The sequence below is a fragment of the Sorghum bicolor genome, chromosome 7 (genome assembly GCF_000003195.3).
Source record: "Sorghum bicolor cultivar BTx623 chromosome 7, Sorghum_bicolor_NCBIv3, whole genome shotgun sequence".
Classification (NCBI taxonomy): Eukaryota; Viridiplantae; Streptophyta; class Magnoliopsida; order Poales; family Poaceae; genus Sorghum; species Sorghum bicolor.
The window spans coordinates 36,893,865-36,908,050 of record NC_012876.2 but is presented as its reverse complement, the minus strand read 5'-3'; the positions used below and the strand labels follow the sequence as shown (position 1 = coordinate 36,908,050).

General features: G+C 48.2%; 1 protein-coding gene and 1 pseudogene across 1 annotated transcript; one reads left to right on the top strand and one right to left on the bottom strand.

Moving 5' to 3' along the window:
- LOC110436965 lies at positions 1,414–1,645 on the bottom strand (annotated as a pseudogene).
- On the top strand, positions 8,940–10,400 carry LOC110437255. Its single transcript, XM_021465637.1, has one exon. The coding sequence runs from the start codon at positions 8,940–8,942 to the stop codon at positions 10,398–10,400; it is 1,461 nt and encodes a 486-aa protein (XP_021321312.1).

The following is a 14,186-nucleotide window of genomic DNA, read 5'->3' as shown; positions in this document are numbered from 1 at the left end:
CCTTGATGCACGTGAAATTTGGCCACGGTTAACATAATCCGAGGTTTGACTGGACACGTTATATGACACATTTGCATTAGTCCATGATTAATCCCTGATGATTAACTAAACCTAGGCCTTAAACATGCAAGAAATTGAGCTGATCTGAAGAACAGTAAGGACAATACTTAGGCATGATTAGTTCAGGGCCAAAACATGATCAACATGGCTAATTGGGGCTAACAGTAAGTAATTAGGGCACTAATTAGATTAAACCAACCTCCAGTTAACTTAATCCTAGGCATAAACTAGGTTAGATGGCTCTTGATGCCACAATGTTAGAGAAAAATTGAGATTAAGCCATAGGATCTCTAATCTAGTTAACATGAACACAAAATGTCTAAGGTGGATTTGATGACTAACCATAATCTTCATGGTAGTCTGCACTCCTGAGGGACGATGGTGTGTCACTTCAGCACCAGTGGTGGTTTTCTTGTCAGTTCAGTACCCTTAGTAATCGGATCTTATGAGAGGTTGGGTATTGGCTAAAACTCTCGGAACGTTGCCCTCTAACAGGCCCTGTGTAACCTATGGTCATTTGGGTGTTTTGACGATTCTCATTGACTCCAAAGAAATTTTGAAAACAACTACATGCACCTTTGACAACAACTACATGCACCAGAGTATAAACCTGGTCTCCCTCATGCGTTCATACCACCACAGTGAAATAGGTAACACTTAGATCGTCTAGGTCACACCAAACCATTTGAAATATATTAGCAGCAGTAGCATGCTGCTGAGTCGTCCATCACGCATGCAAATTATCAAGTCTTTAATTTGCAGCTTACACACACAGTACACCATGAGGGTCATGGTCTGACTATGGTACAGATGCATCAAGGCAAATGGCACCCTCTTATTTCAAGCATACACACAAAATACACAGACAATACCAAGCAAATAAGTGGTGTTTCACACACATACTAATTTAGTAGCAAGCACACCCAATGCAACTCGGTGGATGCAATGCAACCAGCATCAAACACCTATTTATTATGGAGAAAACAAATAGAAGACTTGGTAAAGGAATCCAACGGAAGCATGCATAGGAAGCAGCTGAGATATCACAGTCATGTATCCACCTGCAAATTAAACCTTCTTCACAAACGCACCTGCAAATTAAACCTGGAGAGTTAATACTTAATAATATAAGTGGTTTACAGGGAAAAAAAATTAGTAATGAAGAAGTCCTGCTAGGAGAGACTAATAACTATAGCTTGCTAAGCATTGATGCTTTGTGTTTGTTGCTGCAAACAGAAAGATATTTGCATGAAGAGCAGAGAAAAAGGATGTGAGATGAAACTAGTTAGTTATTATTCTTCTGTACCTAGACGTGGATTGAGTGGAGCTGCTAGTCCACATCATCAGGTTGGCTCACCGGAGAACTGAGCTTCTGAGCAGGGTCTTCTTGTAGTACTTGGAGTGGTGTGGCCGGAAGAGGGAGGGGTGGTGGTGGGCCTTCTTTCCAACCCACACCAGCTTGTTCCACCAGTCCTTCTCACAGTCCACGACTGGTCGGCTGTTGCGGTGGTCGGAGGGTGGCCGGCAGGCACTTGAGGCTCCAGCATCCCCTCACCCAGATGGTCTCATGTTTTGGGGTGTACATCTTGGCCTCACATATCTGATGTAGCTTGGGGAGATTGTGTAGGCGGATGTTCTTCAACTTTGGGAATTCTAATACTCCTCCAAGATGACAGAGAGCAAATAATTCATTCAGAAATGTTGCCTCCACCAGGAAGACCTGTCTGAGATCACCACAGCAGACAATGCAGAGGGTCTCCAGGCTGGACAAGCTATAGAACCATGACAATGGGAGAACAAATGTGAGCATAGGACATGTACGAAGATTTATAGCCCGCAGTTTGGCAAATGCTTTATCATCCTCGATACTGACTGCCCTTCCTTTGCTCCAAATACAACGGGTCATCAAGAGATCAGCCCCTGAAAAGGTTTCTAGTTCCTCAAAGCAGACAGTACAGTATCATAGTTTGTGGTGAACACAGAATCCAATTTGGGGCATCTCTCAACGTGGCACCATTTCAAACTAGACCAACTTATCTGCTCAAGCTCCTCTGTTATGGAAATCATTCCTTGGGGGATTACAGTGGTGATGGAAGAGTTATCCTGCAGGAGCAGTGACTTGACCCTGTTCATGAAACGGATTACGGATCTAATTCCTTGTTCGGTGACCACTTTAATGTTGCTTATTCCTTTGCCAATCTCTAAATGGATGTCCACTGGCTCAAACTGGATTGCTCTGCTTCCTTCATAGTCAATATCAAAGTTGATATCACTGTAGGTGTGGTGGTGAGTCCTTAAAACTGGTGACTTGTGCTGAGGAAACTCAGACAATAGTCCAGTGCCATGTGGAGCCATTGTCTCCCTACCATCGTTGTCTTTTCTAGGATGAGATAAGCGGAGACGAACATTAATCTTTGGATCCCCTAGCACCAATAATGACTGAATGAGCCTAATGTTCCCAGTAGAAATGCTTAGGATTCTGAGTTTGGCTGCTCCCTTTTGGGCCAAAGAACTGCCCGGAGCTGCTGGCATCCCAACAGAATGACCTGTTGTAGACATGGGGCCTGCACCAACTCATCTTTGAGGTCCAGTGCTTTCAGCGATGTGCTAGAGAGCTCCAGCTCCTCAAGGTTTGGGAGATATCCACCCAATCTGAATTTTACCAGTCTTACACAACCAGCCATGGAGATACGGGAGATTTTAGCTTCCTTGTCGTGGCCCTGTCCTTCCCCTGCATCAAAGCTAAATGTTTCAAGACATGGAGGAAATGATTGGGGGCCAACATGTTCCATCCCAACGAAACCATCTAGAACCAGTGTCTTGAGCCCAATTGCTCCTGACAAGCTCGGCAAAACTTGTATTGTGCTATTCCCTGTCAAGTCTAGGAGCTCCAGCTTCACCATATCTGATAATTCATCCATGTTGCCTGTCTCCCAAGGGCACGTAGGCTCAATGACTCTCAGCTTGTGAATGTTGTGTAGATGTCTCCATGTCCATGCATGGCTTTTGTGCCAGATTCTTCCTCTCTTTATATTGATCTCCCTGATGCTTGTTGCTGTTTTCTCTTGGGTATTTGGGGATAAACTCAGTTCCCAATCGGTACAAGATATGTCGAGCACCCATAGGCTTTGAAAGAATTCTGTTGTCTGTCTACAATAGTCATGCTCTTCTTCATCTTCTTGTTGATTGATTTCTTCTACTCTTTGTGGTTGATCCTTGCAGCTATCTAATCCAAGGAACCTGAGGTTTTTGCAACAAAGAAAAGGAGGCAAAGAAAAGTTAAAGGTGCAGTGGCAGAGTTTCAACACGTGGAGGTTGTCGGCTCTTTGGAACATTTTATCGGGCAAAGATGCCCTCTGATGCTCATCTCCTCTTCTGTCTGAACAAAAGAATGATGTTGTTGTCTGATCCAAGTAGTCTGTGTATGCGCTTGGGCTGCTGAGGACCTTCCAACGGGGATGAAGTGTGACCAGCCGCTGGAAATCATACCATGAGTAGTCCTCTAGGCGTATCTCTTCACGGAGAGCAGTAGCAATGTCCCATGCTTCAACTTGCTGTTGTCTTTGTATAATCCCGTCGCAAACCCAATAGTTCGAGGCATGAGTAGCCCAGTTAAAGTCTATGAAGTAACCATGAACAAAGGGACAAAAGATACCAAAAACATGCAGTATTTCTGAGGTGGCGAAGTCTACCTTGTTCTTTGTGTATCCAATTATTTCTGCAGCTTCGTCAAGCAGGATGCTATTGCTGTACTTGCTAGAATAAAGATACCTAAACTGTCTCTCTGTTTTCTCATAGACATAACGATAAGGGGTGGCCTCTTGTTCCATGATGAGGTGATGCTCCGGAGCCTTCCACGGAAGGTCCACAAGACTGTCCCAACAATGTTTGACCAGGGATACTCAGCAGGAGCCGGAGGAATGCCAAAATCATAAAAGTCAACCATTGTGTCGGTCCTGTTATGGAAGACCACAAAATATGACTTCCCCTGAAGGGCTCGGTGGATCTCTCTCCTGACTTCTCTTATCTCACCCCGAGAGCCTTCATCCACCCCACCAAAATCATCATCCTCATCCTGTCTTTCAAAGATGGACATCACTTGCTGCGGAAGATTTAGTTTCTGTGCAATTGTCCTCTGGAGTTGTCTGCGATTTTTCCATTTAGAACAGTCAATGTGGATAATCAGATCGAATCTGCTTCTTAAAGACAGCGGAGGTTCTTCAGCTATAGATGCAAGGACTGCAGATGCACCAAGTCCATGCCATCCATCAAAGTAGATGACCTGATTTGGATGTCCTGTATCCTCTAAGTAACAGATTATCTCCCGTACCGCCCTTGGACCGTGGTCGCTTCAACCTGCAATCAATAATGGAAACTAAGACTAATAAATTTCTACTTTACTACAAGTACAGATCATAGCACAACTACGAACCTCGACACCCATATCTGGCAATGTCAACCTGCTCTACATAGATGGCAATGTCACACCCTAGGGAGCTGCAAAAACAACATAAATGGCACGGGCAGGTTATATTAGGAGCATACATATGTCAGTTTGGAAAGAAGATGGATTCGCTTCTTCAAAGGATTTAGTACCAGTAGTATCTACTCAAATGATTTGATTGGATACATGAAAACCATATATCTAGAATCGTTGTGCGATTGGATCACACTTGCGATCCAAATTATATGGATTATTCAGTCCGCAGACTGCAGAGTAGACTGTCCAACAGTTCTGGAATATTTTCTGATGTTTGCCCTGGCTCCTCGATCACCTCTTCCGGTGATTCACACCTCTGGTGGATTGACTATTTGTGAAGCTCTTGGTACAGATTGTGGAGCTGATCTGTGAGTTTGATTGATTTCTAGGTGATATAGGGGGTGTTTGGCACTGCTCCACGAACTTTGCTCTACAAACTCCACTATGGAGTAGCTCCAAAAAAATTGGAGTTCATGAAGTACCTCTTTAGGTGCTCTCACAACTCCACTATTTTTTCTCGAGCTGAGTGCGTGGAGCTGAAACTGTTTGGCTAAAAAATGTGGAGCGGAGCTAAAAAATATGGAGCAGAGCAGTCCCAAACACCCCCATAGTGTGTGTGGGATTGTTTTCGAAGTTTGTTTCATCTACAATTAGATGAAAAACTGAGGATTTTTTTCTTTATTTATTTGCTCCTACGTTTGTTTCAATTCATATTGTTCTTGTGGACCAATTTGTAGGCATCAGTTATGTGGATTCAGGCTTTGATGTTGGATTGCTTTGGTTTTCAACGGTTGGCAATCTAATGCGTCCCCACCTCATAACTTCCATATTTAGACTGTAGTCTATGAGATTTATGAAGTGCTGATTCATCAAAAAGAGTAGATGTATATGTATCACTGTTGCTAAACGTTTTCCTTAGTATCGGCAAAGTTAAACATAGTGAACAGGTATTAAGACGAGGAAGAGGAATGTTGATACGTACCTCGGCGTCCAGCATGTCCTGCGCTGGTACCACAGCAGAAATGTTGCGGATGAAGGCAAGAACAAGAAATAAGTGCTAGCTCGTCGCAGATCTGCAACAAGCTAAGCGTCCGGTGTAGTCACCACACCGCTTAGCTCCATCTAGCTTTGCCCCTGGCTCTGTAATCTCTGTGCTTTTGCTAACTAAAGCGAAAGCATGCTTCTTTGCTTGGCGTTAGGGATAATGGAAGGACAAAGATAGCCCTGTTGTCCTGCCAAAGTGCTACTCCCTCCATCCTAAATTATAAGTCATTTTAAGAATCTTAGAGAGTTAAACTATCTAACTATCTTAAGTTCGACCAAATTTATATGGTAAGATAATAATATTTATGGTGTCAACTTAGTATCATTACATTGCTCATTAATTATATTTTTATATTATGCCTATTTGATCTTCTAAATCATTGTAATTTTTTCTATAATTTTGGTCAGAGTTGAGATGCTTTAACTCCAACATTTTTGAAATGACTTACAATTTAGGATAGAGAGAGTACTTATTAACTGGCTGACGCCGCACACTTTGAATATCCCATACTCAGTTTGTGTGATTATTAGCAGCACTCAATTGCTTTGGCATCTGCAGTTACCTTTCCAATGGTTCTATATGCGATATCAAATACTGAATTATGTGCGTAGTAGTGTTGTTTTGTAAAAAAAAAGAAAATCACACTTAAATTGTACTTGGTTCACCCAATAAAACATCCCTCACTAAGAGGCTCTAACCATTGTGCACCTACAAAAATATATGTAGAAATTCATCTCTATTAAAATCAAAAGCTAATAATACATCCAATCCAAATCCAATGGTCACGATCAGACGTGGGAAGCCATGCTTCTCACACATCCACCCCGCGCGTGCCCTCCGCCTCATCACACCACACCACACAACGCGGCTTCGATCGCTCCCACACGAGCAGAGTTCGAAAGCTGCCTTTTCAAAAAAGAGATCGAAAGCTGCAAACACGGACTAAAAAAAGGAAAAGAAACGACACTCAATCTGCTCTTGTCTCGCAAAGCCCAGACGGCGTTGCCCTCCCGCTGCCCGGCACCCACTTGTGCCAGGCCGCAACCGTACTGGCCGAGCGGCGTGGTGACACTGCCCGTGCCTTCCGTCGCTAGCCAGAGCACCTCCGGCCAAGAGGTCGGTGCGGCCTGGATCTGCCAACCCCTGCAACCGGTCCTGCGTCACTCAGGGGGTGATTGGTTGCTTTGGTTACGGGGAGCCGGGATGGAGAGCCGGTCCAGAATGGTGAGATGCATGCTGAAACTATACACCTAATCGTGTTTGGTTGTTTTTGTTGTTGGTTCCGTACAAGGTAGGATCTTGTTTGGTTGCATGCATGGATGAGAGTTTTAAGTGTATGACACATGGGCCTCTGTACCATGGCTGCACCGCATCGTCCCTGCTAGAGTGGGAAGCTCGAATCGAGAAGATGGAGGCGGCCGGGATGGAGGGGGAGAGAGGAACAAAGCCATACACGAAAAGGATACCAGTAGGGAAACCAAACACAGGCCAACTGCACCAAACCGTGCGGGATGGACCTTTGAATGACCCGGTCGGGGCAACCAATCACACCCTCAATCCGTGTGACGAGGAGATTGACGCGAAGGACGAGGAGGAGACCTGCTTCTATGCGGCTGCCGTGGAGTACCGCGCATTCGTGGGCGACCCTGGGACACCAGCGCCTGCGACATGGCACCCGGATGCAACAAAGAGGAAGCAGCGGAAGCGTCTGTGCACAGCATCTTCAAGATTCCTCCTCAAAGTCACATCTGCATCTTCTAGGCTGAAATCCCTCTTCTTCCTCTTACGTCTTGATCTTTTAACCATCAGTTCGAACATCCACCAACACTGATCCATGAATCCATCCATTGTTTGGTTAATTGGATCAGGTATGGGGCATGGCGCCAATGGCTAGTGGTGGTCCTCGAATCAGCGGCCGCGGCTCTGATAAGCATCGTGCTGCCGGCAGCAGAATAATGATAGCCGGTCGTAGATGTGCAGTGCTGATGGCTATAAGATCCCAATCGGCAGCGATGGCTACTCCTGATGTGTGGTGGTCCTTCGTGCAGTTCAAGTGGTTAGTTATTTCCCCTCCTTTGGGATCCTTTCAAATTCCCATCTCTTGTTCTCGTGAGTTCATATATTATGCATTCATATTATTTCTCTGTTTCCTTGATTAGCTGATTACATGGATCAGATGCTTCTCCTGTCTCTATGTTCTCCAATCTGCTTTCTCCAGTCTGTGTGTTTGCCTTGCCTCAGGACATTTGTATTTCCTGTCTTTGTGTTCGATTCATATTTTTCTGAGATGAGCATAAGCTAAATTAATGTAGCAGTATGACTTGAGATGAAAGCATCAGTACCTAAATATTTCTTAAGGGTTGTGGTATTACTGAATATAAAAGGGAAAAAGTCGCTCCCAATATCTTAAAAATTTCTCAGACATGGTAAGTCACAAAAAGGGTTCAGACCAGTGAAGATTATTTTTTAAGAAATAAAAAGTTTAGTTGTTCAAGCAAGTCCAGCCGAGCAGCAAGTATTATGAGTTTTAGCCATAGAGAACAATTGCGACAGCTGTGGTGTTTAACACTGATTTTTCTTAGATTTAATGCCTGCCATAATATATTTGTTAGTTGTCTTTACCTCTTTTACCTCTGTATACAAGAATTCACTAGCCGTAAAACTTTGTTTTGTTATGTGGCCATGGGTTTGATTTTCAACTCAAGTGAATAAGTTGTTTCTATACGACTACATCTTGATATAACCCATATGACCCATATATCACATTCGGTTGTTTAAATTTGCATCTTATTGGCCTGAAGGTGCAGATTGGAATAACCATCATTATGTTAGATGAGCCCTGAGCATGCTAAAGATAGTAAGTAGAGGCGTCTAGCGCCATTTTTTGCTTTCTCTTTCAAGAGATTGCGGCATGTCCCACGATGGTTGGGATGGCAATCATTCAATCACGAACATATCGTATTTGGTCCTCAGTGACCTTGTAAAACTTTCCATGTAATTCTCTTTATATAGCAATAGCAATCAACCAAGAAAAGCTGCCGCTTTGCAGCCCCAAATAACTGTGTCCAGTTTTGTGTTCACGTGTGTTCATCATCCTCATCGGAGTTATGACATTTGGTACCAGAGCCAAGTTCCACCGTCGTCATGGCGTCACGGTCACCTTCTGACAAGAAGCCGACAGACGACAACGACGGTGAGATGAAGCCCAAGCCGTCACGTTCGCCGCGGCGCCGCCGTGGCCGGTCCAATAGCCGCCAACGCTCTGGCTCACGAGTCGTAGAGCGCATCATCGAGCGGCCGTCGGCGAACGTCACATGACCAATGTTAAACCGGACAAACTATCCGGAATGGGCTATGGTCATGGAGGTAAATTTCCAAACCTTGCGTGTCTGGGACGCCGTCAACGTCGGCATCGCCGACGATCCCGATGAAGAAGAGTACCACGACGACCGGCAAGCGATGGCCGGGCTCCTACGCTCGGTTCCACCCGAGCTCTGGGGCACCCTCGCCGCCAAGGGCACCGTGAAGGAGGCCTGGGGGGCGGTCAAGAATCTACGGATTGGCGACGAGCGCGCGTGCGACGCAAGCGCGCAGCAGCTCCGTGGTGAGTTCGGGGCTCTCACCTTCAAGGATGGGGAGACTGTCAACGACTTCGGCATCCGCATCACCACGCTCGCCACCAACCTGCGCACTCTCGGCGACAACATCACTGACGCCGAGGTGGTGAAAAAGCTTTTGCAGGTGGTTCCCGAGCGGCTGACTCAAGCCGCAGTCTCCCTGGAGATGTTCCTCGATCTGAAGGTGGTGACGATCGACGAGGTCATCGGCCGGCTGCGTGTGTTCGAGGAACGAGCGAAGCCTAAGGAGGTCACAGATGCCATGGGCCGCCTGATGCTGTGCGAAGAAGACTGGGAGGCACGTCGCAAGGCGCGCCGCGAGCAGGAGAGCTCCGGCGGCAGTGGCGGCTCCAGCAGCCACGGCAAGCGCGGCGGGCGTGGCCGTGGGCACAGCGCTGGGAACTCGTCGTCACGTGACGGGCAACCTAGGGGATCCGGAAATGCCACCGGCGGTCGCCCACCTCCTGGCGATCGTTGCATGACCTGCGGCCGGAAAGGTCACTTGACCAATGACTGCCGCAGCAAGAAGAAGCAAGGCGCGGCTCACGTCGCGCAAGCTGAGGAGGATGAGGAATGGGCCCTCATGTACATCGCCGTGGATGACGAGGTAACTGCGCCATGTACACAGCACTACCCCCACAGCAAGTCGTCTTCTGTTGTTGGAGCGCAGGCGCGGGTGCACATCGTCGAGCCAAAGGTGCTTCTCCACCTTGAACAGGAAGAGGACACCGTGGTGCCTCGTCGTTGGGTCCTTGACACCGGGGCGACTAACCACATGACGGGGTCACGTTCTGTGTTCGCCGAGCTGAACACCAGCGTCACCGACACGGTGAAATTCGGCGACGGCTCGGTGGTCAACATCGAGGGCAAGGGCACCGTCCTGTTCGCCTGCAAGAACGGTGAACACCGTCGTCTCGACGGCGTCTACTACATACCAAGACTCACCACCAACATTGTGAGTCTTGGGCAAATGGACCAGGACGGCTTCAAGGTCGATATTGAGGGCGGCATACTGCGCATCTACGACCTACAACGCCAGCTGCTCGCCGAGGTGCAGCGCTCACTAGGCCGACTCTACTACCTCGACATGACCATCACTGCGCCCGTCTGTTTGACTGCCCGTGTCATGGACATTGCCTGGCGCTGGCATGAAAGGTATGGACACCTGAATTTCCAGTCATTGCGGAAGCTGGGATGAGGAGAGATGGTGAAGGGGCTGCCGATGATCGACCGTGTCGATCAAGTTTGTGAAGACTGTGTGCTGGCAAAGCAGAAGCGGAACCTCTTTCCACAGGCCAGCAAATTTCGAGCTCAGGAGGAGCTTGAGCTGGTTCATGGAGACTTGTGCGGGCCAATCTCTCCATCGACGCCAGCTGGGAACCTCTACTTCCTGCTACTTGTCGACGACATGAGCCGATTCATGTGGCTCACGCTACTTCGCTCCAAGGCGGACGCACCAGCGGCGATCATGAACTTCCAGGCGCGCGTCGAGCGTGAAACCGGGAAGAAGCTCAAAGTGCTCCGCACCGACAATGGGGGTGAGTTCATGTCGGTACAGTTTGGGGAGTACTGTGCAGGTGAAGGCATCCAGCGACACCACTAGGCGCTGTACACACCGCAACAAAACGGTGTTGTTGAGCACCGAAATCAAATGGTCGTGAGCACGGCGAGAAGCATCCTGCGTGCTCAAGGCATGCCAGGGTACTTCTGGGGCGAAGCTGTGCACACCGCCGTCTTCCTACTGACCCGGGCGCCAACCAACGCGCTCGACGGGATGACACCGTACCAGGCGTGGTACGGCAAGAAGCCGCCGGTGCACTTCCTCAAAGTGTTCGGCTGCGTCGCCTACATCAAGCAGCTCTAGCCATACCTCAGCAAGCTCGACGATCGCGGGCAAAAGGTCGTCTTCATTGGCTACGAGAACGGCTCCAAGGCGTTCCGCTTCTTCGACCCAACCACAGAGCGCATGCACGTCTCCTGTGATGCCGTGTTCGACGTGGACACACGGTGGGACTGGGGCAGCGCTGCATCAGGGGTTGACGTGGTGGCGTTCACCTTCGAGGAGTATGACCTTCGACGCGCCCAGGCTGCGTCCTCAACATCTGGTCTAGCCTCAACATCGTCTACTCCAGTCACAGAACCGGCCGCTGCGTCCTTGACGTCGCCCGTTCCATCCTCGACGTCGCACGCTCCAGTATCTGGACCAGCTGCCCTGGGCGCCACCTCACCTGTGACCGCCCCACCAAGTGTCTCCGTGGGCAAGCAGATCGAGTTTGCGACGCCCCTGAGGAGTGATCCTAACCTCGACGCCGACGACGACGAGGGCCTGGAACACCGGTACCGCAAGCTCGACAATATCCTTGGCACAAACACCGTGCCTGGGCGGATTGAGCATGACACTGAAGAGGCTGAGCTGCACGCCGTCAGTGTGGAGGAGCCGAAAGGCTTGAAGGAAGCCGACGGTGATCCTAACTGGGTTACTGCGATGGAGGAGGAGCTGAAGTCAATTACCGACAACAAGACGTGGTCGATGGTCGAGCTCCCGCGCGGGCATCAAGCCATCGGCCTGAAATGGGTGTACAAAGTGAAGTGCGACGAGAACGGCAACATCGTCAAGTACAAAGCGCGTCTCGTCGCTAAAGGCTACGTCCAACGTCCCGGGGTCGACTTTGATGAGGTTTTCGCTCCAGTGGCTCGACTGGAGTCCGTGCGCCTGCTCCTGGCCATCGCAGCTCACCATGGCTGGGGCGTTCACCACATGGACGTGAAGTCCGCGTTCTTGAACGGTGACCTGCAGGAAGAGGTATACGTCCAGCAACCCCCCGGTTTCATCGATGACAGGCACAAGCACAAGGTTCTTCGGCTCCACAAGGCCCTCTATGGCCTTCGTCAGGCCCCGCGAGCATGGAACCAAAAGCTCGACGCCTCACTGTTGGCGCTCGGCTTTCATCGCTGTATTGACGAACATGGGATGTACACCCGTGGAGAAGGACAATCATGGCTGATCCTAGGCGTCTACGTCGACGACCTGATAATCACAGGAGGTGATGCAGCCGCCGTGACAAAATTCAAGGAACAGATGAAGAACACGTTCCGCATGAGTGACCTCGGGCTCCTGTCTTACTATCTCGGGCTGGAGGTAACGCAGAGAGCTCGAGGCATCACACTCCACCAGACCGCCTACGCCACAAAAATTCTTGAGAAGGCCGGGCTAGCGGGGTGCAACCCAAGTGCGACGCCCATGGAGACAAAGCTGAAGCTACTGAAAGAAGGGTCGACGCCAAGCGTGGACGCCACCGAGTATCACAGCTTGATCGGCAGCCTGAGGTATTTGTGCAACTCTAGGCCGGACTTGGCATACTCGGTGGGTTACCTCAGCAGGTTCATAGAGTCACCTCGTCAAGAGCATCTCGCTGCAATCAAGCAGGTGCTCCGCTACGTCGCGGGGACTGTCCACTGGGCATTGCACTATCATCCCGGAGGAAAGAAGAAGACGCCACCGCACTTACTGGGCTACTCCGACAGTGACTTGGCAGGTGATGTCAACGATCGGAAGAGCACCAGTGGCCTCATCTTCTTTCTCGCCGGCGGACCGATTGCATGGCAGTCGGCCAAGCAAAGAGTGGTCGCGTTGTCGTCCTGTGAAGCTGAATACATCGCAGCTGCAGGAGCAGCATGTGAAGGTGTGTGGCTGGCACGGTTGCTGGCCGAGCTCACTGGAGGAGCGATCGTGGTGCCCAAACTTAGAGTGGACAACAAGACCGCCATTGCACTCATGAAGAATCCTGTGCACCATGACCGGAGTAAGCACATAGACGTGAAATTTCATTTCATCCGGGAGTGCTGCGACAGGAAGCTGATCGACGTGGAGTTTGTTGGCACTGAACTGCAACTGAGTGACATTCTGACGAAGGCACTTGATCGCAGTAGGTTTCAGGATCTTCGCGATGGGATCGGCATGAAGAGTTTAGTGTAGATGCTCTAGGACTCAGGAGGAGATTGTTAGATGAGCCCTGAGCATGCTAAAGATAGTAAGTAGAGGCGTCTAGCGCCATTTTTTGCTTTCTCTTTCAAGAGATTGCGGCATGTCCCAGGATGGTTGTGATGGCAATCATTCAATCACGAACATGCCGGATTTGGTCCTCAGTGACCTTGTAAAACTTTCCATGTAATTCTCTTTATATAGCAATAGCAATCAACCAAGAAAAGCTGCCGCTTTGCAGCCCCAAATAACTGTGTCCAGTTTTGTGTTCACGTGTGTTCATCATCCTCATCGGAGTTCTGACACATTATATATTCTGGTGGTTGTGCAAAGTGAGCTGATCTTGTACTGATTATTTTTACTAACGTTGACTACAGTATGGGAGACATATGTTCTTTTGTTCCTCATTCCTAACATTGAATTTGTATCGGATAACACATACCGCATATAAATGTTTGTATTATTACGTGAACTCCTCTTGACAATTAATTTGGTTGCATGTCTACAGACAAAATTTGATATTTTGTGTTTCTTGCAGGCACGGGGAAACCACTTGGAAGGTTTGCTCTACTATTGTCATAATGAGGTCTTAATTTCATTTTTTCAAGCACATGCGATCTTTCTTTGTTTATAGAGTCTGCATTAATGAATATCATCAGCAAGCATAAAGTTGCTAATAGTCGGTATCAACTCTTTTAGTACTATGGTCATCAAACAAGTTTAGTCTGTTCATAAAGATTATATTTTCAGAGTGAAAGTGATCTATGTTTTAAATAACAAATTTCAGCGTGAAAGTGATCTATGTTTTAAACAACAAATTTCTACTTGGATCAGGTCTTATTTTCTCAAATAAGTTGTTTCTAAGAGTTTCTTTGCCAATCAGACTACCACAAGCAGGAGTATCAGTTCAAAGCTTAGCTACAGGGTCCTGGTGCATGCAGATTTGATCAATACCACAACACAACACTATACAGAGTGAGCTTCTTCAGTATCAAAAAAACG

Excerpts from the sequence above, each read along its gene's own strand:
- LOC110437255 (XM_021465637.1), top strand. The coding sequence starts at position 8,940 with ATGGTCATGGAGGTAAATTTCCAAACCTTGCGTGTCTGGGACGCCGTC.